We start from the raw sequence: 27,935 nt of genomic DNA on the forward strand, positions 1-27,935 counted from the left end.
AGTGATCAATACTTCATATATTTATGCAACAACCTCTATCTAGACTAGATTGGATGCATTACATGATATTAAATAAATTTGTCACTCAGGAAAGACCAAGTTTTAAACAATGCCATTAATTTACTTCAGTCTTCAATCTGAATCCAAAGGAAATGACAACAAGTACTTTCAGTTTACATAGAAATGATAGGATACAAACTTTTCATAAGCAATAGAAAACAGAATTAAAGTAGAAATAAAATTTTAAAAAGCAAAGTTAGTTCTTGCATTTAGCTAGCTGCAGTGGCTTCCTCTTTGTGGTTCCCCTTTTTAGAGCCACTATGTTTTCCTGTACTCTGAAATACAAAACAACAGAAATAATCAATAACGGATAATTCATCCACCAGTAGATAATTTACTTGTTAGAAAGATTAATTTGCTATATAATTCCCTTGTGATTCAGGTTTCCTTGGTGCAAAATGATGTAATTCACTGAATGGAACAGGTTTTGATAACTTTTTCTATACTGCTTCAGTAAAACTTTAAATAATGCTTAAATTCATACTTCTGGGGCAAAAATTAGTCAAGTTGATATAGCTATATTATGTGGTTTATAAAGCCAGCCAGTTACAAACATTACACCTATAACCTCCTACGCAGAGATCCTTTCTCATTCAAAGGGTGTCTGCTTTCGGGAAGCTCTACCATACAAAATTGTGCTATCTTACCACAATCCCAGACACGTAAAGGCAGCTGCATAATTCTTACCTACAAAGTATACTGGAATGGATCATTGAATTGACTTCAGTTCTCACGGGTTGTATTTGATCTGAATTCTTTGTGCTTTTTACTTTAATGTCCAAGTTTTGCAGCCATAGCAAAATCTGTTTTAAGACCAAAGTTACATAATTATAAACATAATAACAATTTTTATCACAAGCACTCAATCTTGACTTAATAAAGACTCTTATTGCATCAGACACAAAAAGATGCACTTCTAATGCGGATTAGAATTAATATTTTATGGGACAACCCTGATTGAATGAATGGATGAGTGAATGCATCTTGGGACATCATCACCAACTTGGCAAAGTAGAGATTGAGAGAGCTTGGGATGAACATCTCCGAGCATGCTCCCTCATCTTTGATTCTTACTTTAATTAACAGAAAAACAAACAATTCTTATATGCCAGGATTAACAATTGAATTACAGTGATCTCGACTTTTAGAACAATTAAGAAAGAGAGCATGATGCAGGTATGGCGCGTTTTCAAATTAACGAAGGTATGTATAAATTGCCCTCTCTTTCCATTTGAGAGCTGTCTAGGTTACTTTTATAGTGCATTAGCACAAGGGAGTATGCAAACTCAAATTAAGGAAACATTTACATAGTTTATGGAAACAGATCACTCGATCTATAAGTTTATGTTTAGCCATTGAAATGCAACAAACTTTGGGGCTTATTCTGACCACGAATCAAAAGCACCTTCACGTGTGAAATAAACTTGGAACTTGGTATAAATAAAAAAACAATTTCACTTACTTCTTTCACCATACTTGAATGATGATGTTGTTTGCATGCCTTCTATCATTGTTCTTTGTGAACTTGCTCATTATGTCTAAAGACAGAGGCAAGATCTAAATAGAAAAGGCAAAATACCAACGGAACTTCACGCTTCCCCGATCGACAGACAAGATTCGTTTCGCCCGCCAAAACTAAACTCCGTGTCCCGTATGTCACCAAATAAGGAAAATCCTAATATCCCATATATATGGCGACCGTACTAGATGTCAGCAGAACGTGACAAAAAAATATGGTGGATAAGAGTGAGGATCATACTTCGTCAAAAAAGCTAAAGAGAAACTTGCGTGGACCTTACAACCAGTATCTTTCTCAACTGGGACTAAAGATACCTCGAACAACCTCGCAGCGTCGGCCGCAGAACTTTCCAATGTCCACTGCTTTGCCCTCGGACAACCTCAGCATGGAGTCAATATAATATTGTGATGCTTCGCAACCGAGCGACTTCACACATATGGAAACTGGTGAACCATCACTCAGTTTGTTAAGCCAGACCGCTGTTCCTTTCGAAAACGAATTACTGTAAGAGTTATTTTAGTCAATACAAAGATTATGATCAGGAGTATAGTGCAGCTGATTTTTAGTGAGTTATGGCCGCGAAACTTGAAAACGTCCGCCCAACATTTTCAAATTTGAACTAATCTTTATCTTGACAACACACAAACTGTGACTTTCAAGTGTATGTAATAAAGATATGATTGGAGCAAGTGCCAAACAGGTGACTTAAAATTATATTATGTAATATAGAACAACAATACATTGTTAGTCAAGCTTGAATTCATGAATAAAATAGGTATAAAATAGGACAGGTTATTACACTACACACCTAGTTGCTGTTTAAAATATTGTGGGTCTGGGATACTTTAAAGAAAATAGAATCAAAATAGACTATTTAATACCTATTTTTGCAACGGATTGGAATCTACCTCAATAAATAGCAATAAAACAGTCTATTCTATATCTATTTTGCAATTATTCAACATTTTCTGTGATAAAATTGGTTTGTGATAGCCTATTTTTTTCATATTTTTTAAAGGAAATGGCTATAGCATGCCCTATCAGCAGAAAACAGAAATAAAACAGCCTATTTATCACTATTTTACTGATGTAGAAAATAAAACATGATTAAAATAGTCTGTTTAGCTGGTTATTTTCCGCTTGTTTTGATAAAATAGAAATAAAATACACCACCTTGTTCAATCTTTCCTTAAAATACGTTTCAAATAGTGGCTCTATTTCAGCTTTTCGGTGGAAGAAGAACCGATTTACACACAACATTACAGAAAACAAACAAGCAGACTGACAACTCCAAAGCACACATTTGTATTCACTTACAATTTGACTTTCCGTGACATTTTAAAACGGAACAGAGGTAAATCTTTGAAGATTAATCGTCTTTGGAAATAAGCAATACTTTTAACATTTTTTTTAACTGTTAACATTTAACTCTTGTGTGTTTGTCATACCAGTACTGTTGTTCATTCAAAGGCTACGGTTTTTTCCTCTTTCATTGACAGGTGTCACATCATGACAGTTACTTATCAAAAAATGTTTCAAAGTTTGCTCGGAAGCCTTTTAAGTTACCTTTACAAATAAAAATGTTTCGGTGAAAGCTTTCTCTTTAATTTGAATAACGTCTGTTTTCTTTATCATCCACTCGCTATCAAATTGTTAAGTTAATGGAGGATTTTCCCGTAATTAAACTCCTAATTATGGCCTTAAATCATTCGGGTTCTTATAGCAATCATTTTTTTTTATGTGTTAGAAAGAAATAAAAATTTTATCGACCAGCATAGGTTGGTCCGTATTGGAAAAAACTCTGCCCTCTGTCTTGAGTACCGCCCTCGGCCTACAGCCTCGGGCGGTATCCAAGACCTCAGGCACAGTTTTTCCCAATACGGACCTCTGGCTGGTCAATAACATACATCTATTTTGCAAGTTACAAGATCTTTTTTATCTCAAAAATTGCAGATTTCTACCTCAAATTTACAATTTATAAACAGATTTCTAATTTGCAAAAGTCTGGAAAGCAGCAGACTGACAGCAGTTTTTATAAAAAAAACAACACATTTGAAATTTGTAAATTACAGATTTCCATTTCAATTAGTTTCATTTCCCAAATCATAGTAAACCAAATATACAATAGATTTTTGGCCAATCAGAGCATGCCTTGTGTCTAAGTTATGTCATAATATAAGATAAAAGGACATTTTTGAGCAATAACCAGCCATATAAACACCTAAACTCAGACAGTCTAGTCAGACTGTTTAGACTTTGCTGATGAATTCCAACCCCAGTTTGTTATTTTCCAAAACGATTCACAAACAAAGGGAAAGTGACAACATGACGAATAATTATGAATATTGAATAATATGTTATGGTTTAGTGCTTCCGGGAGTGGTTCATTATCTGCACAAATTACTTATAAGAAATACGGGATAATGCCTCGTTGAGATAAAGAATAAAACATTTGTTGACCGATGAAATGGAAAAATAATAAGTGAATCTTTTGGTGTGCACATTCAAGCTGAATTACCTATTAACTCTACAAAGAACCAAATTGTCTCGCACAGAACGGTCCGCTAATAATTAATCATCTTGCGCTAGACAAAATCGAAATCTAATCATGGATCGCGTTAAATTTTGAGCAAGATTTCGAAGACATGCCTTAATTACCATCCATGATGGCACAATTTACCTTCAACGTGTTCTTCATCTTTACCAAGGTCGTGTCTCCTTGCCAAAGCATCGCTTCGCGGCTGCTCCCCTGTTGCATTTGGAACAATTTTACCCTTGCCATGAGCAATACTTTGAAGAGGAAAACCACATTCTGGACACCATTTAAAGGTATCTTTTAAGTCTACGCTTCCACATTTAGGGCACCGCATCGCTAGAAACTATGGCCACATGTTACTCATGTCCCCGACATTACAAGGTTGCGTCAAACTCTCGAACCGAGTGCTTCTTGGAATCAGCGGCGCAAATAGACTTCTCGGAAATGCAACCGGAAGTGGTAGTTCACAGTTGCTAGGGACACCAGAGCGGCATTTGTTTGTACAAAGGTGGGAAATAAAATCTTCTGATCAACACCAGTGAGAAACATAGCAACATTTTACAAAAAGGGGGAGAGGGAGATCAAAAGCATTCCCTCTTCTTGAATAAGCTAACGAGTTTTCAGATTAAAGAGTGATCGAAGGTGAAGATTCAATACTTTTAGAGCGGCATACGATGTTGTTTATTTCGATTCACCCAGACGCACCTATTATTCACCATTCTTTAACTACGCTTGAGGTATCTGTTTTTTTATTAGTAAAACTGATTGAGCTTTATTTACGTGAGTAATTTTGGACGAAAAAACATCCTAAAGTTAGCCTGTTTAGTGTCAGAGGTCATCTCAGCAGAGTCGAATCAAAAATACTCCTTCAAGGTGGCTCAATGGGGTTTTTTGGCCGGGCAAAGAATGGGTACGGAAATGGCGCGAGCTTTTAAATGGCATCAAATATGTAAACAAACATGGCGGTTTCACGCGAGTGCACAAGGATTGCGAAAAACAAATATGCCGTCAATAGAGCGGTTATTTTATTTACTCAACTCGTACCCGCACTAACTGTGCTATTTTTCTCTATAGTTAGCACACTGTATTGAGGGCTTAACTTTTTATTACAAAGATATGTTAGAAAAGTTAACGGCGCGAACTTAACCCGGCAATTCTCAGCTTTTTCGTCGTCACCGAAAGAACCCTAGATTTGTACAAAATCTAGTTTCTCGAACTAGATTTTGTACAAATAAACAAAACCGATTTTAAAGGCCTCTTTATATTTATTTATGCCGCCATGGCAACGGCACATACGTCACCTTAACTATCAAAAAAACAAAGTTTGTGTTGTTAACTTACTTGCTGCCAGTTTTGGCGACCGAGAGATCAAGGGTTTTAGAGAAAATGGCGAAGGAAACACAGGTATCAAAATAACGATTACAAAAGCTGACGTTTCGAGCGTTAGCCCTTCATCGGAGCTAACAACGGAGGGCTAACGCTCGAAACGTCAGCTTATGTAATCGTTACGGTGGCCAATTTACCATTTCAACTTTGTTGATATATCCAAATTATTTCGTTCCTCCCACCAACGCAGCTCCAAACAGTTTCTTTCGAAACTATCAGCCTTTATTCACAGGTATCAAAAACTGTGTTTAGCCACCTTAAAGCACCCAAACTCACCTTAATTAAAGAGACGACCGGGGACGAACCCAGCACTTCACGGCTTCCTTAATAACTTAGACAAGAGAACGACTATGGAGGGTGAGGGAACTAAAACATAACTATCAACATTAAACCACAATATGCTTCTGTTGCTTACTGCTGATGGCTAGTTTTAGAAAATCAACCCATTTAATTTTGAGATGCTGATTAGCCTATTTACACTAATTCCCGGTAGACCTTAGAGGACCAGTTTTTTTTTTTTTTTTTTTTTCTCCAACTTAAGCATTATTCTTTTAACTATATTTTAAAAGAAAAACTTTGGAAAAATCGTGAAGCCCACGCAAATTATCTACAAAAAAGTATTTTTAAAGGGAAGTTCTTTAGGGTGCCAGAGTGTGAATAGCTAATTATAACATATCAGCATAAATAATTCCCGTAGGGTTTCTTGCAGTAAAACATCCTAGTCCTTGAATTTCATTCGTGTAAACATCTGATTTCGGTTGCACGTGGAGATCTTTGCTATCTCTCTGCGTTTAAAACTAGAAAGTGAATGGAGGAAGGTAAAAAGTAGAAGAGTCCATAACTGAAAGTAAAAGAGAAGCCTGGCTGCCAGCAGCAAAAGTAAAGAAATTCAACGCGGAACGGCGAAAAAATCTCACCGAAGCGGATAAAAGCTCGTGGTTTATTATCTTCGCTGCTCGCACTCGATCAGCAACCACTAAGTTTTGCTGTGGCGTACTTAAGCCGCTCTTCAGAACTACCCGATAGAACTAAAGGTCTATCGGGTAACTGATAGATGGTTATCTCTGTAGGACGCTCCTGTGTTCCTATTAGCGGTGGGCATTTCGAGTTTTTCAGAGTGTTGACATAACTTGACGTGTGGTCACCCGAAGGCATGAATTGTTGGGAAAACTTTGGAGGAAAAAAAACCTTCCTCGTTTTTACGCGAATGTACCTTCTTTGAACGAACTGATAGTGCATGTAAACTTTACGGGTTGCCTTGAAGTTTGGTCCGAAGATTCCAAAGATACCAACCTAAAAAACCGTGTAGAGGAATTCCGTTTCTCAAAATGGATTTTTACCAATGGCCTCTAACGTAATGCCTATCGGTAAAATTTTGATCAGCAAACTTGTCAGATAGATTGCGAAGCAACCAGTCATAATATCGAAAAATCCCCATACGGTTTTGAAGCCCAACCCCTCAGGATTGAAATTGTGCAGAAGTTTTATTTGTGCGGTCAGATTTGATATGCGATTATTTCGTATTAAAGAACATTGTCCATTTCGGATTGTCGCACACCATTCGGTTTATGATTAGATCGAGCTAAAACGAAATAATTGTTGCCGAATGGTGTATTTCATAATCTTTTCATTGACCTATAGTTTATGGTGGTTATGCTTTAAATAGCGCTTTGAAAACTTTTTACGTGAAGGACACCCGCGAAGGCCTACCGTATCCCTAAAAGGGTCCTTCTTTAGGAGTCTTTCGCAAGGTGTGGAGGAACACAGCAACGCCGTGAGGTGGAAGGCGTGGTGGTCCCGAGTCTCACCTTCTGCGCTGATCTACGTCCTTGAAAACACTATGTAAGTTAATTCACATCACAAAGTAATGAACGCTAACGTTAGACAACATTAATGTAAGACATTGACAAAATTCATCTTTTTAATGACCTTTATCGAGCGAAATTGTTTTCTTCCTTTTTCGTGTTTATCATCTTCGTTTTCACAATTATCTTTAGTCACTGTTTCACATAGTCGAGAAAACACTGTGGATCCCGGCCTTTGTTGTCTCCGAATGAAAAAAAAAGCGTCAAATATTTACTGGCTTCTTTGATGTTGGTAGGCTATTTCTTTCTTGCAAATAAGATATATTAAAGTTCACAGAGCAACCAAATGGACAACCATACAGGGGGTAAGTTTCTAAAGAAACTGTTGTTGCTCGTCGCTGGGAGTAACAAGGTAATTTGGTTATAACAACTGAGTTGATGATGTAAGTTGGCCATCGTAGAGTTTCAAAGCTGACGTTTCGAGCGTTAGCCCTTCGTAAGGGACAATCAGACCTGGTTTGATGCTACAAACACGACAAAAACATAGGTAACTTTTTAGTCAGAAGCTCACTACAAACTAATGACCAACCATGAACTCTAAAATAGCTTGCGCACGATGCAAAACTTGTCCTTTCATTCACGTCAAGAGAGTATCCTGACCCAATTGATCAATTAAGATTACTGATCACTTCACGTGCTCCTCCGCCAATGTTATCTGTTGCATAACTTGCTCTTACTGCAAAAAGATATACATTGGTGAAACAGGTAGACGGCTAGGTGACCGATTCCGAGAACACCTCGCGACGTAGAAAGGAATGACAAGGACGCATCCAAACCAGTCAGCATTATATGGCGGTTTGCGTCCTTTCTCTTTATTTAAGTAGTTCGGAAAGCCGCAAACTCTTGAACAAACGTTTATCTTTCAAATCGGCACTCTTCATCCCAATGGTATCAACGAACACTTTTCATTCTACAAGTTTATTCTTGTTTTTCTCGTCACCATGTTCCCACCAATAGCGTAGCTCCACTTTTCGAATATAAACACACACGCAACCCACAATTCCTCCATTCGCTCTGACGAAGAGCTCACGCTCGAAATGTCAGCTTTTAAACTCTTTACAGTGGCCAATTTACATTATCAACTCAGTTGATAAACCCCAATTATTTAACAACTATTCACCGAAGTGGAGGTAAGTATCCACCGCTAACCACCGACACTGAGGTTAATAGTTGTTTTAGTATATACTAAAACAGTGAGATAATATACACCACCAATTAATTTGAGTGATTTCTTCGCTTGTCACGGATGCAAACCGGGACGCCATTTTTTCCCCGAGTTGCTCGGGGGTAAATAGCAAAGGATATTCGGAGTTTGACTAGCCAATCAGAGTGCGCCTTCAACGCTATCCACTGTTTTAGTATATACTAAAATGGCTTATTGCTACACTGGTTTAAAGATTTAAAGAATGTAACCGACCATTGTTTCGACACTCCTGTCTAGTCATCAAGGGTGATCTAATCGTTGCAACAAGAGGTTCTTTTATATGCTCATTAATTAGCTGCCCTTTTTTCTGACGGTGCTGGTAGTAAGACTGGTAACGTCGATTAGTGGTGATAATTTTAGAATCATCCCACCCAATTGAATGATTAGTCAAGCATGGGTACTCTGACAAAGCTAAATTGTCTTTTTTTGGAAAAGAAACCGCTTTTCGATGCTCTTTCAAACGTTTACCAAACTGACGTTTGGTCTGTCCGATATACTCGTGATCACAATTATTGCATGGAATAGAAGAAATGGCGTCAGTTCTTTGTTCTTTTGTGACAGTATCCTCAGATTTGACAAAAATATGCTCCAACGTCTGAAGAAGTTTTTGAGCAACTTTAATGCTGTGGTTATTCAAAATTCTCTTAATGTCATCCGGCCTTTTTCATTAACAGTGGTTCTATTTAAATGTCTTTTGTTTGGCTTCAGGGCCCTCACACCGCAGTTAAACATTTCAGTGGCTAACCTTAGAAACAACCACCGTCTTGAAACAATGCGAAAAAAACAAACATTGAAACCTCCATGTAAATCTGTCAAAGGAAAAGAAATAGGCAAAATGAAAGTTTGAGACCTTCCGCACACAAGGCTCAATTAATCGCGGGTATCCTGCAAATTTACGACAGCAAAAAAGTAATTTATGCAAAAGTTTATTGAAACGGAACTTTCTCTATCAATACCAACTTAACACCAATTCAAGGTGGGGTCCAAGCTTGCATGTCGTGGTTATATCATTCTAAGCTGTAGAATATTGAGTTATCTTCCGAGTATATAAGAAAAAAAAAACTATGAAAAATTAATTAATAATACTAGCCTAGACACAGATACATAAAAGCTCTCGCTTTTTTCTCCCATTTTTGGAGAGGGGGCATCGACAAGAAATTTCCTCCAACATTCTAATTAAAACTAAGGTAAATATTTGTAGTAAAAGGAACAGACTGGTCCCAACCATTAACTGTAACGACCGCGAAGTACCAAACAATAGCTACAAAAATGGCTGTATCTATAACATACCAACATTTTCAAATTGATTTGTTATTGATTGTATCTAATATCTCATTACTATAAGAGAGAAAACTGAAGCTAGAAGCCAAATTTTTCTGAAAATTCAGCTTGTACCATTAATGTTATTACTAGTTTGCATCCTAATATCTACCATTCATTTCTTTAATTTTAACACCTAACTAACTGCACCACTGTCTTGATGTCTTGAGTTTGGAACTGATTGCTCTTTAAACAAAGGTTCATACAGCTTGACGATCTTTGTGAAAGTCGTCACTTAACTGGACAGCGGAGTTCCAAACTGCCTTTAGGTGCACCATTTTAATGCCCTCCGGAATGTTCTCTGTTCCTGGGATTTGTTCCAGGCCTTTGTTGGCTAAACACAAATCCAAGTACTCTTCAAAGCTGCAATAAATTTGTATTAAGATCTTAGTTCTGTTAAACTATAGTACCTAATAAGGTAGATGAGCAAAAGTTTCAGGACTTCCAAAGCAGCAAGAGCCGCAAACTGTCTCTTCACTCCCAGCAATTGGGAATATCAAGATTTTACTATCAATTTTCAGTTCACCTTTTAAGCACCAGTGCTCAAAGAACTGAACGTAAACTTGAAACAGCAAGTCGTTTATGAAATACGAAAGGAGCTTTGAACGAGAAAGGGAAAACTAGGTAACATTGGAAACCAGGCACAATATAGTGTTCATCGTTAGAACCTTCTCATCAAATACCAGGAAAAGACGATCACCCGTCCCAGGAAACAACATCACCAAAAAAAATCATGAATATTTTTTCACAGAAAAAATGAGTGTAAGTCGTAGTTGTCATGGTTTATATGTCATGGCTCCACAGTAGCACGGTGGCAAATGCATCAGTTATTTCCAAAAGTTACGATAGCAACTGTATGAGGTGCAAGATGAGAATAACGACTTTAATCCTTATTTTACTGACACATTATAGAATGAAACATTTCGAATAGCCGGTCCTACCTCATCGTCGAAATCGTTTCGCCATCTTTTTTAACATTCAGAAGAATAATCTGCAAGAGCTGCGGCAGAAATATGTCCATGTCGATTTTTCGCAACACGCGATTTAGGCTGGCCTGTTCACTTGTGCTAAGTTTTTCCTTGAAAACGTCAGGCAATTGCTCAAATGGCTCCTGAAAAAAGGTTTTCCAAAAAGGGTTTGATTTAAAGTGGATCTGACGAGCTCAAACACACCTCATCAAACCTTTAATGCCAAAACTGCGCTTTGACTGCTGACCTTAGAGAAAAGCGGAGGTGTACATCCCGAGTTGAATCGTTATTTTTATTTGTAAACAAACGAATGCTATGGGGCTAAAGTTAGAGGAAAATATTACGGCGAGGAATATTATAAGTCAGAGTGAAATAAAATCATTTCAAACGTAACCTGTTTGTTCCTTGATTTTATTTTTGCTCTCTCGAGAGCCATAAGCCGCCACAATGCCAAGGTATGGGATAAGCTGCAGTGCTGCTCTGCCTGAAACAAGACGGCAAACGCCATGAGAACCCATGCATGAGTAAAAGCACTCCTGCACAGAAAAAGGGTTGGCATGTAAGCAAACCGTCGATAACAGGGCCTCTCCTTTAGTTAACTGATGGAAAAGAATTACTAGACATTTCTCACGCATCGTTCGAGTGCTACACAAGAACACTTTGATGCAGCTGTTGGTGGTTAGAGCGTTGCACAGTCAAGGACGATGACTGCTAAAGTAAGTCTTCCAAATAAAGAGAAGAAATGTACTTACCGTTGGACTCTTGAGACCTCGTTCTTTTCGTAACTTAAGTACTTCATGCAAGTACCATTTTAGAGGCCTCTGCGGCTGGCCGCCCGATGAGGCAAGAAAACCAATAGCAATATCCAGTGACGACATAACATCACAGACATCAGACAAGGAAGACCGCAGATCTACAATAATCTGGCTCTCGATGACGCGGGTTATAGATTCCTGTGAAGAAACAATCGCTCTAAGTGTCTTAACCACACCAATACAAACATTAACATCATAATAATGTGATAAATATATTATTTAAGACGTGACAAAGACAATTTTTAGCCGAAAACATGCTTCCGTTAACTGAAGGAGTGGGAAGAAAAATATTTATAAGGTTTGAAAGTGGAACGTGCTGACTTTTTCGTGGTCAAGATGGATCAGAGTGCGGTGGGTAGGCCAGCATATATGATAAAAAAAAAAGTAACTTACACCTGTTTCACAAAAATGCAATCAAAGATACACAAAAGCATATAAAGGAAGCAAGCGTTAGTTCCCAATGGAAAACTACAAAAAGTTAGGTTGCAAATAAAGGAGTAAACAGATGAAAGAAAACACTAAAAAGTAAAAAACGTAATGCCTAAAATTTCCCCTATTTTGAAACCCTATGTTTGCATCGCCAATCAAACGTCATCAGATACCCTTCAGCAACAAACCTCCAGATTACCCTTGTTTTTTAGCCTTCCACTCCTTGAGATTTCATTTTTGGGTGCATCGCTGAAACTAAGGCGAAAGCAAATTTCCTTTTCTAGATCTTTATTGTACATAGGTATATAATAAAGGAAAAAAAGCTAAGTTGTGAAATTTACCTGAGGAATTTTTTCACTGAGAGAAGCGAACACAGCGTCATCGCGAGTGTCTTGGCTGAACGCGAAACGTTCCTCCTGAAGCAAAGAAAAAAAAAGCGCTGCAGCTGTGAAGGGGTGCCTTAGCGAAGCTCAGAAAGCGCTTTGAAAAACTACGTTTGTTTTTTGGTTTTGTTTTGTTCTGTTCTCTTTTTTCTTACTTTTTGGTCATCAGATACTGAACTGCGAGACAAGCTATTTAACAAACGGTCAAAATAGTGTCAAGAAATGCAACATGTGGCTGATAATGCTGTTTGAAACAAACTTCTTGGAAACTGAAGCAGTATGCATATAATCTTTTACCCTATGTTAGAACTTTAATTCTGAGAAACAATGTAAGCTTGAATTAATTTGTTATCTATCGTCTGAAACTGTTGTAATTGATTGAGACATATCTTCACAAGAGAAACTTGCCTAAAAAATGGGATTCAAACTGTTTGCGGTTAGATGAAACACACTCAGTAACAGAATGAAGAGAATTAATACATTCCTTTGCGTTGAAAACAAGTTTTTGCAGAAAAAATAAATGTGCTTTTTTCTCATCGCATAATATGTCCTAAAGATTGCCACGCTACCTTGAACTCAACAAAAGGCCTTCCCCTAAACAACCTGTCAATCAACTGTCTCTCTAGAGCCGCCCAGTCATAGTGAACTAAAGTTTCCTGTCCCACCTCCAGAGAGTAGTTACAGTGAGCCAGGATGAGGGGCAACAGGTCCCTCTGAGGATCATATGCGACCAAGTGCGACAATGTCACCTCTGATACGGAAACACGTTCCAAGAAGCTAAAAAAGGAAAAGGAATTTTACCGATGAGATGTATAGTTGGGTCTTGCTAATAACTAAGTACTGAATAACAGGGGTACAACAAGATGCAACCACACTGGTGACAAATACACAAGACATGGAACTGTAAAAGGAATAAAAAGCAAAAATTTTGTTCAATCGTTTCGGTAAAAGGTAATTCATGATCATGCATTGTTAAACGTTTTAACTGTCATCATGATTCACTTTCGTTTGTAACAGTTGAACTACTGTTCCCAAATAACAACCCTAATCTATGAGCTGTTTCAATCTAAAGCTGCATTAGCTGATATCAGTCCCAACTTGCAGCTCAGGGTGTTTGATAAAGACCCGAGACCTAAATTAAGTAGAACAAAATTATAAACTTTTTACATTTCTCGCATCAGATGACATCATCCACTAGCATCCAGAGAAAGTAAAAGGAAAACAGCAACTCTTAAAGTTATCCATAACGAAATTATGTACCTATCTTGATTAGTCGCACTACGGTAGGCTCCTAGAGACTCGTTATTTACATTAACCAGGAAGAAGGTGAGCGAGGTCGAACAAATCCCCATCCCGGAGGTACTTGGGAGAACCATCGCAATTGGACAGTCGTTGTCCATTGTAGTATTACAAAGGTCTTGTGGAACGCGCAGGCGACCTTAGGTTGTAAAGGATAACAAAAAGAAATTAAGACCAGATATTAGTATTCCAAAAGGGAAAGGATAAAATTGCAACAGCTAAAAATCGATGAAAACACTGAATTTGTGTCTAAGCTGAAATAAATTACAACATTAAAAAGATTCGATTGACGAAAGGAACTGCAGGGAAAAAAACTGCATTTTTCAATAAATTAGTGCGTTTCCCTTTGACCGGGACTAAATAAAAACGGCAATCCAAATGTTCGATATAATATTTAATGACTAAGTCTTCGCTCCCCATCTGAGTCTAAATTTCGCATCACTGATAAGTTTCGTCTTCTATATCTCACCACGATGGGTGTAGATAAACTTTTGGGTAACTACATAAACACTGTTTACAAAAAACCGAATTTGGTCACAAGAATTACTCAGGGCTTCTTCCATGTACCCTGGAAAATGGAACGTTCATTGTACCTTGATCACCAAGAAATGACTTGCAAGCATTCCATGCATTCTTGAAACTCTGGAACAGATTCGTATACTCATCTTTCACAGATCCTGGGAAACAAATTTAATATCACTCAGAATTAAAATTTACTACCAGAGTCATCACAGTTGCACCTACACTGGCAAATTTCTCCTAAAAAAAATTCACCGGAGCTGTAGAAACACAATCTCCTTGTCCAGAAGACGTCACGCGGAAAATGTCAAACATGGAGACTTGCCAAGCAAAGTCTTGTCTAGGACGCAAGTTGCTTGTGCAGATGACCCTAGAGAGTTTCCAAGAAAATTCTGACCATAGGAATTTTTCTCAACAAATGAATAAATATTAAATAAATTGAAATTTAGCAATCCCGTTTCCACGGAGCGGAAATGCAATAGCTTGACACCTCCGCCATCCTTGTTGCCTAAAATATCATTTGCTAACTACAGCTTACTGGTTGAAAAGCAGCTTAAAAACATCAACCTTTTGCATCTAAACCATAAATGCAGGTTTGCAACTGATTAACGTACCTTTCGGAAGTTCCTTGAGAAATTCACGGACGGTATAATTCTCAGCATTTGTTCTGTCAATCCGCAGGTGGAATCTGTCCATCAATAATCGATGAAGGCGAACAACGTCGGGCAGAAAATGAACGAAGCGCAACTTGTGTTCCTATTAAAGGAAAAATGTACGAAAAGATAGACGTAGAAAGGAGACTCCCATCGGTTTTTCATCAGTAAACGCTGCCTTAATTTTAAACAGAAAAAGGGGTTAAAATTACCAGGAAAACCTTATTATAAAGTGTCTCTGGCTAGTCCTTGTAGAAATTTCAAGGTAGACCATCTTTGTAGCACAGAGCCCCAACCCTTTGCAGCAATATGTCGACGTTACCTGTTTGAGGAAAGCGTCCAACAGTTTGAATTCCTCTTCGCCACCAGAAAGGACTTCTCTTTGAAAAGAGCTGCTCAGTTCCTCTACAGTAATATGCTGTCTGTACTTCCAAAGAGCTCGAGACATGGGCCTGATACCTAAGGATAAGTCTTCCACCTGTTCATCGAACTCGTAAAGTTGACGTACCAGCGGATCCTTTCCTGAAAAGGACACCATACAAAGATGTGTGAAAAATTGTTTTAGTTGAAAAAGTTAGCCTCAATATTTTTAAAGCTTTTCATTTACGAGCTAAGTCAGTCTCCTCCATTTTTTAACTATCATCGTCACTCATAGGGCAGTTCTTCTCATTTTGCAGACTCTCTTAGCTAACTAGCTTTCATTCCACAGTTTTTCCTTAGTTTGTTGTAAAGAGGTTGTGCAAGTTCAGTAATAATTGAAAAGAAAACCAAATACGGCATTCAACGATTAAAGTATTAGTAAACCCTGATACGGCTCACTACCAGTTAAGTTTGAGGTACCCGCCTCTTTCAAGGATATTACTAAAGTTCTCCATTCCACTAGTAATTCATTCGCTTGCCACGCATTTTTTACTGCATCAACAAGTAATATAGAAAAGCGTACCAAATCTCTCGTCTCCCATCAAAAGTCTTGACGCGTTCTTGAGACTCTCGTCATGATGCTGGAAAGATATTGCAAAAATTAGAGTTGTACTAGAAAGATAATTGTATACACAAAGATCGTTTGTAGCAAACGAATTTGCGAAAGAAACAAAAAGAAATCACTCAATTTTGAGAGCACTCACGGTGAAGACAGGAACAAGAATCTGAGAACAAAAAGCTTTCTCCCAGCTGCGGCGACTTTCCCGGGTTTGAAGATGCATGTCGTGGACATTTCCTGGAGAGTACGAGGAGAAATGAGGAACAGGCAATCACAAACAAACTAGACGGCAAAATAGAGAGAGTTGTCGAATTTTTGTATAGTACGCTGAACTCGCCGGTTCCCAACAACGAGAAGACGAAGTAAATATAACTTCATCAAAATATATTGCTTCTTCCTACTAGGCTGCCACTCGTCAGGTCATTGTGAACAAAGTTAAGCATTAACAGCCAGCGGCTCGTGCGCCATTTATTCCAATTTTCCCTTTTTTAAAAAAAAATTCTTCAACCACATTTTGGTGTCATCTGTTATTAACTAGTCATATAATTATACCTACCCCCCCCCCTCCCCCCGCCACCCACCACAACCCAACAAACAAACTCTTAATTCAATTTTAAGTCAATTTGAGGACTTACAATAGACATGTTAACTTTTTCGAATTCGCTACCTGAGCAAACTGACTCCTTAATGTTGAAAGTGGTTGCAATCAAATTATGATGATGGCTGGGGCGTGATTAATCACTGTGACAAAGCGTGTTTTTGCACATTTATTTTGAGGTATAAAAAGCTGTACCAGTTTTTCCACCATTTAGTGAGATCATCCGCTGTAATGCCAGATGAACTGTTAGAGCTGCGTCATCAACACTGCACCCGAGTGCTCTGCTGAGGGCATCAAGGTCTCTCTGCAAGTGCTGCCATAAGAACTGTCCCACAGACTCCACAGACTGCGACGGGCATGAAGGTATGATAAGCTGTGCAGTTACCTTAGAAGGAAAATCAAAGATTTGAAATTGTACTCAAGAGTGAGATATATGTGAATGAAATGCTTTTCTTAATCAACCCATGTGGGTATCTATTTCAGCACATTTAACTGGCTTGTTGGGTGAGACAAATATATCTCCAGTCAGAAACTATTTTTGGAGACAGTGTGGCAGAGTGGCAGTGGTTGGTGTGCTGGACTTATAATAAAACATGAACCGTAAGCTCTTCTTCTTTATATCAAATCTACATAAAATCATTGGCGTTCTAAATCAGAATTAATTCTCCAGAGGGGTCAAGAGCTAATATGAAAAGTTACCAAATCGTTCACTCTCTGGCAGCCGCTCAATGCGTCTACAGAATAATCACCTGTGGATATTTGGATGCTCCCATGACCATAGCCGAGTGCATGATAATCCTCAATAGACCGCACACTATCGGTGGCATGTCTCTCTGAGGTTCTGCGTTGGTAGGTCGCGAGCCAGGTTCTCCGAGTGCATGGCCAGTTTTGGTCCTGTCTTTCCTGGAAATAGAATGTTGAAAAGTAGATACCACCTAGATAATCACTTACGCTTTAAAGTTCTTACGATGGATACGCCATAGCCAATGCATCGTGAAAGAAATGGGCAGATTGAGACTACATGTGGCTACTGATATAGAACAAATTTTAGAACATTGAACAGAAATAGAGGATGTATAGTAATACTACAAGGTTGTGTAGTTCACATGCAATACAGAAAATCCGCTGAATTTCACATATTTATGAGTACCTTGTTACACGAGTCAAGAGTATAGTATCTAATTGTCATTCAGCCAATAATTAAATGGTATCAACTTTAATCATATTAAGAATGATTCATAGAGGCTAGCTTTATAGTCTCACGGTTCCTCTATCCTCTAATCTGGAATAATAATTAACCTTCTCTTAAAATTGCTTGTTATTTATAATTTTCTTACTTCCTCTCAATTTCATATTTGTGAGACTTGCTACATACACCAAGGTATTCGGTGTTTAAGGATGTTCCTTCATACCGCGTTTTAGGATATTCCGCCTTTCCGCCGTTCCACGGTTAACCGTTCCAGCATTCCATGAAATAAGGTCACCCCGTTAAATTCAAGGTATCGTATTTTACACCTTACTCGCTTCGTAAATTTAGCGGCTATTTAGGGTATGTTGCTTATTCGAACGATAAAAGGCTCTCTTCGAAGAAATAAAATTCTCCCCAAAGTTCCAATGATGCGCAGATAACACCTATTTACACATTTGTGCAAGGAAAAGTACTGTCTTCTAGTGATTAAAATTACGCATCAGAAAGATTGAAAACTTTTTCTAGATGTTCATCGCATTCTGTTATGTCACGGCAAGAACTTAAAGCGTAATGCTTTTGAGGAGGCAGTGTGGCCGAGTGGTTAGAGTGTCGGACTTGTAATCCGCCGCTCCCAGGTTCGAGTCCCGCCCTGACCACTGGATCTGTTTCACGGTAGCCCCGAGTTCAGATCCTTGGCCACGCTTGTAAATAGCCAACTCGTTTGCCTCCGGCCGGTTGGGGTTCGTAATGATGTTCTTAATGATATTATGTTCAATTTAGACCATTTGTTTCATTTGTTTGCAAGGACCACAATGGAAACTACTGGTTCACCAGTAATTGTGTAATCCTATAAAAAGAATTTTTTTTTTAATGCCTTAGTGGCAATAGGCCAGAAATCACGAAAGGAAAGAATATAAATGTGTATCGAGTGGGGATGTAGAACCAATAAGATACAAAAAATAAAAACAAAAAGAATTACTAGGAAACATCGTGTCAAAATTGAGTCAAGATCGGAATTGCATTGTTATTTCGCATCACTCACTCACTTATTCACTCATCTCCTTACATAGTGACCTCGCCTCTCATCATATAGGAGGCAGTAGCCACAAAAACCGAGATCAAACGTTAAAGGTGATCATTTGAATCAATTCAAGAGAATATAAACTACACAGTTTATATACTCTTGATCCAATTTAATCTCTTCCTTCCCTAAACATCTTCTTGACTTCTTGGCATATTAATTTCTATTTCTGTGTTTCTACCTTCCAAACTACCATTTTGTAGCCTCCCTTTCGATAAGGTTCGTCTTTCAAATTGCACATAAGAATCTAAACGTAGCTCTTTTTTTGAAAGAAATTCGTCCTTAACATAGATCCATCAGGATGAAAAAAAACCCGTCATTTCCCCAGAACATCTTTAAGTCGTTCAAATAAGATGTCTTCAAATTACTTCTCGGAAACTCTGTATTCTCCTAAGAACTGGTGATGCTCCCCTCCCAATACTTTTCCACACTCTGGACAAACGCCCTTCTGCATTGGTTGAGTACACTATATTAAAAGAAATAAAATCCATGTTAGTAAGCACAATGAGAACCGGTGACTGCGTGAAGTACGTTAGGTCCTATCCCTACACAGACAACGGACATCGTATTTACACACCCCTCGCCCCAACCCATTGTGGCAATTCTCTATGAACGCAATCCTTGATTTCCTGGTCTTTGATGGTCTGTGGGGGATCCAGAAAGAGGTTTCAAGGATTCCGGACCATCATCCTCGTCCCTTCACCGTCAGACCTCTGCATGGTACCTTCCCTTCCCTTAGCACGTCAAAATTTTGCCAAAGACACGATCGCATATTATTACTCAACTTGAACTACTTGAATTACTTATTTTCAAGAAATTCGGGTCTTATTAACGTTTCAGTGTCCACTTAAAAAAAATCATGTCTCCCTACCTCCCCAATGAAATACAGGTATCTGCAATTACCACACTCTGAAAGAAAGTAAGGTGTGAGAAATCATTTCAGAGCTCTCGTTTTAACGCTAGAATTGTAAATTAGGTTTTGTGAATGCTGCTAAATTTAAAGGTAAACATTTAAAAGTAAACGACTCTTACCATACCACTCTCCAACCCATTGTGTACCCTTCATAGTTTCAGCGATGGCGTTAATGCACTCGATATAGTTATCCTCAGGCATTGTTGGTAGGAAAGAATTCTGTAACAAGACATCAACGGAGAAATCAGATAACCAATTCCATTGGTTTGTGGGAAACAAAATTTCACTTTCCAGATAAACCAAATAACTCACTAAAGTTTCTCGAATTAAAGGTTAAATCTTCACAAAATATTGTTTACAACTCACAAATCTCTCCTTTCTAAAAACGTCACCGATGCGTTTTTTTTTCCACGAGGTACGTAATTTGAAACGAGGCTCAAATCATTTCAAAACGAGGTTGTCAATCACCAAAGTCACGAAACTCACAAAAAATAGTCACGACAGGCTTCACCCGAGTCAACGAAATTTGATAGAAAAAAGGAACAAGACATGCAGATGCTTTTTACCACCAGTATAACATTAAACTTGTAAAATAAATCATCCTTATCGTTATCATTACGGCCTATACGGTGGGATAAACATCAACCGAGTGATCAAAACACTTCAGTTTTTTTTCTCAGGATAATAGACCTGTGTAAACTTACTTTCATAATCGATGGATCAGTCATAAGAGAATAAAGAGGCTGAGCCAAGGATTCTGCACCAGTGCATTGCAAAGCCACAACTGTGTGGATTACAATTTCAGCCAAGGCGTGCTCCTGTGGACTCTTTCCGTTGTAGATTTGAAGTTCCTTCAGATTTCCACCTTGTTTGTTTTCAAGAAGTTCCTTAGCGAAAGGTCGGGCCTACATAATATTGATAACTTATTAAAAATAATTACAATAATTACCTTTTTTAAAGCCTAAACAACGAAATAGTGAGACAATTCCTTTGGCTTCACCCGAGTCAACGACATTTAAAGGGCCACGCTCAGGATGCATTCGGAAGTGGTGGCCTTTCTCAGTATTTTCTGTATTACAGGAAAGGAAAACCTACCATGTGTGTAATATTATTCGACTTAATCTTTACAATCTTAATCGAGAACCGGCTTTTTATACCTTCATCTGGTTTCTTCATGTGTCTATCGTCCATTTGCTACGTATTTTTGACGCTTCATTCCGCGTTCGCTATAGTGAAGCCATCGAAAAAGATCGTCCTGCACGACGAAAAGCCACCGTATTGCATGGCTGACTAGATCACAGGATTCAAAAGCATGGAATGAGCGAAATACAGCTTTGGTATTTGGTAAGAAAACGAGCAAAGAGTTTGCAGAAGCCCTGCTACACAGCATTTCGGTGGAAAGTCAATAGAAATCTCCTCTCAGCCTCTTGTGTGACCGACTGACGGGGGAACGTTTACAATCCATCTCAAACCTAATCAGAGGCAGCCCAAGCTCACTACTAGAAAAGCGGACGTGACTCTTACCGTGTTGCGCAACGTTTTATATTTATAAAGGTTTGTATGGGATGTTATCGGTTTGCCTTAAAAGAGAGAAAAAAATGTCTTGAACACCAACATAGCGGTAACTCGCCGAAAACGCTTCAAAATGGCCTGAGACGCTCGGAATCAACAAAGGAAACAACAAGGCAATAAGGTAAGCCCATTTTATTTCAAAACAAGACATTTTTTTCTCTCTTTTAAGGCAAACCGATAACATCCCATACAAACCTTTATAAATATAAAACCTTACGCAACACGGTAAGAGTCACGTCCCCTTTTCTAGAAGTGAGCTTGGGCTGCCTGTGGCCTAATCCCATGTTGATGTAAGGTTTTTGAGTAACTTTTCACTCGCGGTGAGACAAACTCAGATACGTTTCTCTTAAATTTCATCTTGAAATCCCATATTCTTTAAGCATATTTTGAAAGATTGTGAGCTTTTATTGAACGTGAAACATGATGAATTTATACATTGAAGCTTGCGCCTCTCGCCTGATATATTGACACGAATTAAAAATTCAAGTATTCGAAGGTCTTCGTCTCTTTGTAATGCGTTCAGACGTGAAGGGTCGATTCCCTGTTAAACCTCCCGCTATCGTGCACTTTTGTGTTTCTGAGTCTGATGTTTCAACCGTGAACAGTGATTGTATCTTGGTACATGTACAGAATCAAGAGAAAATAGTCTCTTGACAGAATGTAGCTGTTTTCCCTTCTTACAAATTCTACTATTTTGTCTTTGCTTCTGTTCCACAGACAGAAAACGTCGTCAACATACCTCTTCCAAAGTAGCGATTCAGTTGTGCTCTGGGTGATAATACCGTTCTTCTATCTTTGCCATGAAAATGTTGGCAAAAGCCACTGCCGCAGTGGTATTCTTTGCCGTTTCCGGTCGGTTTGTAAGAAAAAGTATCGAGTTCCTGGATTATCCTTCTATTTTGTTTTTCGTTCTGTTCCACAGACAGAAAACGTTTTAAACATACTTCTTCCTCCACCATGGCGATTTAGTTTTGCTCTGAGTGATACTACGCTATTTATAATTTTGCATTAAAAATATTGGCAAAAGCCACTGCCGCAGTGGTATTCTTTGCTGTTTCCGTTCGGTGTGTGAGAAAAAGTATCAAGTTCCTGGATAATAACAATAACAATGGTGCGCAAAGCACACTGGCTGAGCGTGGCCCTTTCATAGAAAAATTAGACAATTTTTGCTCCTTTCTTTTCCAGCCACCAGACGTTGATCTTGCAGTAAACATACGTGCATATTTTTAATTGGACTCACCGTTTCATTTAGGTATTCTCCATTTCTTACGAAATCATCAAGCTTTACCCTCACCTGACAAAGATGGAATGATGAAAAAATTCTATTTTCCGACTGCAGTAAGAGGCAGTACGTCGAATAAGCGAGGAGCAAGGATGAATAAGAATACAGAACACAATTAAAGTTTCTGTGAAAAGTAGACATCACTTCTCCTTACCTCCTGGGACAAATTCTGTGTCTGAACTGGACGAACATTTGCCATCGTTATTTCACGATAAATAACTAGGAGCAGAAGTACATTTTTTAAGACACCCTTTAATCTTGCTTCCTAGAGAAAAAAATGTTCCAGAGTTCTTATGGTGCCTTGTTTTCACACTTTGCACAAGAGATATACGATGGTTGACTTAACCTTCATTGTTTAAAAAGTTCCTACGCTTCACTTACCCAAGTGGTTCTACAATGCAAAACTTTCTCAAACTCATTAATTATTCATAAGGTGATCATCCAACCAAGACACGCCAATTTCGTCACGTGCATGTGGTTTGAAACCCCGGTGAAACACTGGAATGACGCGCAATCCATGAGTTTCACATTATATCAAACCCTTGAGTTTGATAGAGCATCAAACTCTAGTGAACTGATTTCTTAATTTGAATAACAACGAAAAACTTGCCGACCTGTGAAAAATTCGTATTTCCTTTTTTTTATTCCTGAGGCGCGATTGAGAAGCCATTTCAAAAACTCCTGCACCTGGTTTCATCAGGGTTTCCAAACACTCGAAACAGATAAAAGCACTCGGCGCTCGGCCTCATGTTTTCATCAGTTTTCTCGTGTTTGAAACCCTGATGAAACCCTCGCAATCGTTTTTGAAATAGTACATGAAATATTTAACTTCCAAGTCATCTAAGATTAACTCAGTCGTTTACATTTAACTTGGTGTACCCAGATACTAACGACTTAATAGAATCAGTTAGTAGCCACAACAATCGACAACCTTCACCTACAACTATTCAACAATAACGAAAATGAACAGTACCATGAAAAATACAGATACTGATAAGAGCTACACAGTGAGCACCAACCGTGATGGCAGTAACAAAATCTTGGATGTTCCCACTGACAACGGTTTTGGCCAGCCCCTCGCGGACTGCGCGATACTGGTTTCCATGAACAATAAACCTGTCTTGGAACACATCCTCATCCTTAAGATTGAAGATTGAAGATCAATGATAAGGAACATGTTTAAGTCAACTATAAAAAGAACCCCGTCTTTACACATTACAAAAAGGTGTTCTAAAATGAGCGACAAAGAAAAAGGAAGGAAAAATTAGGATTTTCAACATTTTTCTCTTTTTTCTTCTGAAGCGCTCGACCATTGCATTTTGGATCACATGATCCACGAAATCCTCCTGTTATTCATATTTCTTCCCTTTCCCACTTATGTATACCATTTTTCGTTTAAGATTCAGTTCTCACACATTTCAACAAAATCCATTCAATGATCATACATCATCCTTACTTGCTGTCGAGCCTCTGTAGGTAGAATCCACGCCAGCTCCTCAAATTCACCCAGAGTTCGAACACAGTCCAAGCCATAACGCCTGACAAGCTGTTTCAGGAGGTAAAGCTGCGGTGTAGAACTTGACACTTCCATGCAAAGCTTCCGTGCAGAATTAAATAACGACTTCAATTCTATCTTGGCGTCTTTGTAGCTGCTGTCTCCCTCAATGAACAATTTGTAAAGGTATTCTACCACCAAAGATAAAACGTAACGTCCTTTGGCAACTCCATCTAGGGATTGAGCGCTCATTTCCGCTGAGTTTTCATCTCCGTCACTAAGAGCTTTAAATGACTCTTCGCAAGTTCTTTTGGCGTGTCTGAGTTTAAATATTAATGTCGAGTCTGCCACTTTGGCTTGATAACGGCTTCTAAGAATGTCCTAAAGAAAAAGCAACCATACCTGAGAACAAAAATGACTTGATATATATTTATTTTTTTTATTACTATATAATTTTTTTTTATTTATACAGGATAGCCCCTTCAGTGTAGTAACAACTGGTATCAACGGGGATCCTGTTACCCACCCATCCCACCCCCAGGGGAGCACATCCATCACACAGTAATCTCGTGCGTGGGAAATTAACGTCTCCTGCCCCTAACCCTGCAGGAGACGGGACCTCCATTTATTCGTACCTATCCGAGAAGACTAGAATATCTAACCATTTCTTGATGTTATAGAAAGGTAGCATGTTCTTCTCAATTATTTTAAGACCCTGAGTGTTGGTCCGGCCGGGGCTCGAACCCTCGACCTCCCGCGCAACAGTCCAGCACTCTATCCATTGAGCTAACCGGGAGGCGGTCATTCATTCATACAATTAAAAGTGTATTGAGTAAAATCTCGGGTATGCGAAGTAAATTTAGTTTCAGTTTAACTACTCTCACCTCCATACACTGGACACATAAAAAGCAGACCTCTTTAACGTGCGAAGGTTCTGGTTTTAAGTTCTGAGCCCCTTGTAAGAAAGCTCCCAGGTGTTCTTTCACCAACTTAGTCAACTTTGCACTGTTTCCAATGAAAAGAAAAAATTTAGTGCATAAGTCCTCATTGATTGGAAAATTTTAAATGCACTGAAGATAAGAGAAAGAGATAAGATAATATCGGAAATGTCAAAAGTTTAAGTGCTGTAATATTTTTACCTTGAGCGCAATAGCTGTTGGAGAAGAAATGAACGCACCACAGGGGTGGGGTCGATAGCATAATCAGCGAAGGGTGAGAAATCCTTTGTCTGAGTTGACTGATGACCGATAACATACTGCATGAGATGACTGATAGCTTCCTGTTCGAGGTCCTTTGATACTGTATCCCCAAAACAGAATATTGATACCAGCTCCATAAAAAAGGCATTGCATCGGCGACGTAGCTCGGAGGCAGTCTCTTCGTTGGTCCTGTAGTTATAAAGAGAGCATGAAGAATACGAGTATAGAGTAAAGGTTCCTTATTTAACAAATTCGATATTAATACTAGATTCGATAAAACTTCAACATCGGCCTTGAACCATGGTTTCGCGCCATTAGTGAAACATAGGTTGAGCTCCTTGCATCTAAGGCTGTGAGAAACTAGGTATACACGGTGAAACTTATTAGATTTTGGCGCGCATAGAGAGCTACGTAAGCCGGCGTAAGCGCCAGTTGCTCGACATACCTGCGTGGCCCGTGCGACGAAATAACTTCACGGGATTGGCAAAGTTTCAGTTACAGCAAATTATACAAAAAATCTAGAAAGATTTAAGCTTACATCTCGTTTAACGTTTAAAGCGACTTATCAACGCCTGCAACCATTGTGTTTTATACGAACCTCGCAAACTTTTAAACACGTTCTCTTGTGATACCTGCGTAAGTATTCAGTATAATTTCCGGTGAGATTTTTGCGGACAATCTGATCGATTTCTCTTCTCAAGCGTATAAAGCATTTATTGCCTTTCAGGGCGCGTTTACCTTTGTATAGAGGTCTTGTTATGCCCCTTTTTGAATATGCTGATCTAGTATGGGGCGATAAACATAATATTACCCTTATGTCTAGTTTGCAATTTTTGCAAAATAAGGCCGCTAAAGTTATTTTAAATAGACCATTGTACTCATCCTCCACTGAGGCATTAGCCGTTCTCAAGTGGCTGCCTCTAGAGAAAAGGCGATTTCAAAGAAGGTGTGTACACGTATACAAATGCATCAATGGCCTAATTAATCACAATATGGACTTGATTAGACAAGACGTACTTCATGGGCATAATACACGTAACAAAGGCAATTTTAGATTACCACGTGTCAAAAGAAATTGGGGGAAGCAAAGATCACAATATCATGCCGTTTCCGATTTTAACTCCCTCAGTCAGACGATCAAAGACTCAAAGAATGTCAATAGTTTTAGACGTAATGTTTTTAAGTTTTTAAAGTAGCTACTTACGTTTAATTTTTATTTATACTTATTTTAATATATTTTTTAATTTTTAATTTTTATGCATTTTTTGTATCCTTTTAATCCCTTTGCAATTTTATTGCTTTTTTGTTTCTACTATATATATCTAGTTTCGAGGTCCTTTTTGAAAACCATATCTGTTATCAAAAAGTTTCCTCAATAAAGATGATTATTATTATTATTATTATTATTTTTTTATTGTGTGCTGAGACTGAAACTTTTCACCTCGAGCAAAGCTCTGTCGTACGGCCCAAACAAGCATGGCAACAACTGACCTTTTTGTATATGCCCGTGTTAAAACACACGAAAGGACTCTAAAGCACACTTCACTCTTATTGGGCAGAAAAACACAAAGATTTTCTGGCACCAATCAGATGCCAGTACGAATGCGGCCGTTTGGAACTAGTCTTAGAAGACAATGTCCCCAGGGGTTCTTCTGCCTTAACTTGAAATCGACTCGCAGCCTCTGGGTCTCCCAGGATGACCTTCAACTTGAACCCTATTAAGGTCGTGCTGGTTTACCTTCGCTTGACGTCTTCACTGTAGTTAATCAAGAATTTTTCAATAGCCTCCAACGATCTAAGCAATGAGAAGTCAGTTTCATCTCCCAAAACCTTCAAAAGAGAGAAGTTTGTAATAATCAAATTTCACTTTCTAGCTGCTTATTACTCGGGCTTCCGTAGGAAAGCTAGAAAGCCCGAGTCTGAAAATGCAAGCCGTTTTGGTCACCAAAAGGGGGGCTCATGGTCCCAGGCGTTCCTTGCGTAAACCGCGCGGAAACTGGGGATGAAAGTGCGACAACTTGTGTTATCGTGAGCTCCTTCTTCGTAAACAACGTAATTTACAGAATCAGAGCGTAAAATTGCGCCTAATACAGGCGCCAATGCGACTAAATTTTTCACTTTGGCGACAAAATACTGAAAATTAGTCGCCAAATTGGCGATTAGAATTTCTAATCACACCTTACCTAGAGATCTAGTGATTGTTGAAAATTTGTAAAGATAAATCTGCAGCAAAGTTCCTCGTTAAGCTCGTTTCCAAAACGCAGCACATGCACGATGTCGAACGTAAATCTACCGTCACTAAACGCCATCTTGGATTCAGGTAACCTATAAGGTTGTATATGATCCATTCTAGTGTACTCTTTGTAGCTCGTGCGAATTTAGCGGCTCATTTTTTGTTTGTATGACTGTTTTTTTTTTATGTTTGACTGTATCACTATGATATGATAAATCTAGTACAGTGACGGGGTAAAAATTTTTTTTGTGTGTTTGTCATAATGGCCACCAACTTTTTGGAATTGGCTACCACTTTAAAATATTTAGGAGCCAAGTGGCTACCGGAAAAAAATTAATTTGACGCCCTGAGAATGCTGTGTTTTGTGAAGACCGCGTTGCAAAGATTCCTGTCTTATAAGCTCATCCCACATGGAAACGCACACGCGTTTCAAAGCGT

At 38.6% G+C, this 27,935-nt stretch overlaps 2 protein-coding genes and 1 long non-coding RNA gene across 6 annotated transcripts in view; all 3 read right to left on the bottom strand.

The window, feature by feature from the left end:
• Window positions 1-4,464, bottom strand: part of LOC111334839 (E3 ubiquitin-protein ligase rnf213-alpha) — a 63,763-nt gene extending 59,299 nt beyond the window's left edge. For both annotated transcript variants that reach the window (XM_088755834.1, XM_088755833.1), the window contains exon 1: window positions 4,260-4,464. In XM_088755834.1, the coding sequence (XP_088611960.1) occupies window positions 4,260-4,449 (190 nt within the window). In that variant the 5' untranslated portion in view covers window positions 4,450-4,464. The remainder of the gene's footprint in view (window positions 1-4,259) is intronic.
• On the bottom strand, window positions 69-3,499 carry LOC148733357 (uncharacterized). The gene is made up of 3 exons (XR_015999610.1): window positions 1,523-3,499; window positions 748-863; window positions 69-335 (listed from the first exon to the last, which is right to left on the bottom strand). It is a non-coding gene; the product is annotated as an uncharacterized LOC148733357 (long non-coding RNA).
• A 5,016-nt stretch (window positions 4,465-9,480) lies between the features above and the next one.
• The window catches only part of LOC111338202 (E3 ubiquitin-protein ligase rnf213-alpha), a 137,145-nt gene continuing 118,690 nt past the window's right edge, over window positions 9,481-27,935 (bottom strand). Inside the window, exons 63-87 of one of the 3 annotated variants that reach the window (XM_088755831.1) lie at window positions 27,003-27,094; window positions 25,205-25,453; window positions 24,950-25,070; window positions 24,027-24,446; window positions 23,590-23,709; window positions 22,725-22,835; window positions 22,529-22,582; window positions 20,421-20,621; window positions 19,836-19,935; window positions 19,675-19,712; window positions 19,172-19,269; window positions 17,283-17,436; window positions 16,729-16,918; window positions 16,081-16,172; window positions 15,900-15,957; window positions 15,279-15,478; window positions 14,918-15,059; window positions 14,378-14,461; window positions 13,746-13,923; window positions 13,055-13,262; window positions 12,444-12,518; window positions 11,611-11,811; window positions 11,253-11,342; window positions 10,832-11,001; window positions 9,481-10,253 (exon numbers count right to left, since the gene is read on the bottom strand). In XM_088755831.1, coding sequence (XP_088611957.1) covers window positions 10,091-10,253; window positions 10,832-11,001; window positions 11,253-11,342; window positions 11,611-11,811; window positions 12,444-12,518; window positions 13,055-13,262; window positions 13,746-13,923; window positions 14,378-14,461; window positions 14,918-15,059; window positions 15,279-15,478; window positions 15,900-15,957; window positions 16,081-16,172; window positions 16,729-16,918; window positions 17,283-17,436; window positions 19,172-19,269; window positions 19,675-19,712; window positions 19,836-19,935; window positions 20,421-20,621; window positions 22,529-22,582; window positions 22,725-22,835; window positions 23,590-23,709; window positions 24,027-24,446; window positions 24,950-25,070; window positions 25,205-25,453; window positions 27,003-27,094 — 3,609 coding nt within the window. In that variant the 3' untranslated portion in view covers window positions 9,481-10,090. Of the gene's footprint in view, window positions 10,254-10,831; window positions 11,002-11,252; window positions 11,343-11,610; window positions 11,812-12,443; window positions 12,519-13,054; window positions 13,263-13,745; window positions 13,924-14,377; window positions 14,462-14,917; window positions 15,060-15,278; window positions 15,479-15,899; window positions 15,958-16,080; window positions 16,173-16,728; window positions 16,919-17,282; window positions 17,437-19,171; window positions 19,270-19,674; window positions 19,713-19,835; window positions 19,936-20,420; window positions 20,622-22,528; window positions 22,583-22,724; window positions 22,836-23,589; window positions 23,710-24,026; window positions 24,468-24,949; window positions 25,071-25,204; window positions 25,454-27,002; window positions 27,095-27,935 lie in introns of those variants that run through there. The other 2 variants (XR_015999609.1, XM_088755832.1) reach the window with 2 other exon arrangements.

Source organism: Stylophora pistillata, chromosome 4 (assembly GCF_964205215.1).
Source record: "Stylophora pistillata chromosome 4, jaStyPist1.2, whole genome shotgun sequence".
Lineage (NCBI taxonomy): Eukaryota > Metazoa > Cnidaria > Anthozoa > Scleractinia > Pocilloporidae > Stylophora > Stylophora pistillata.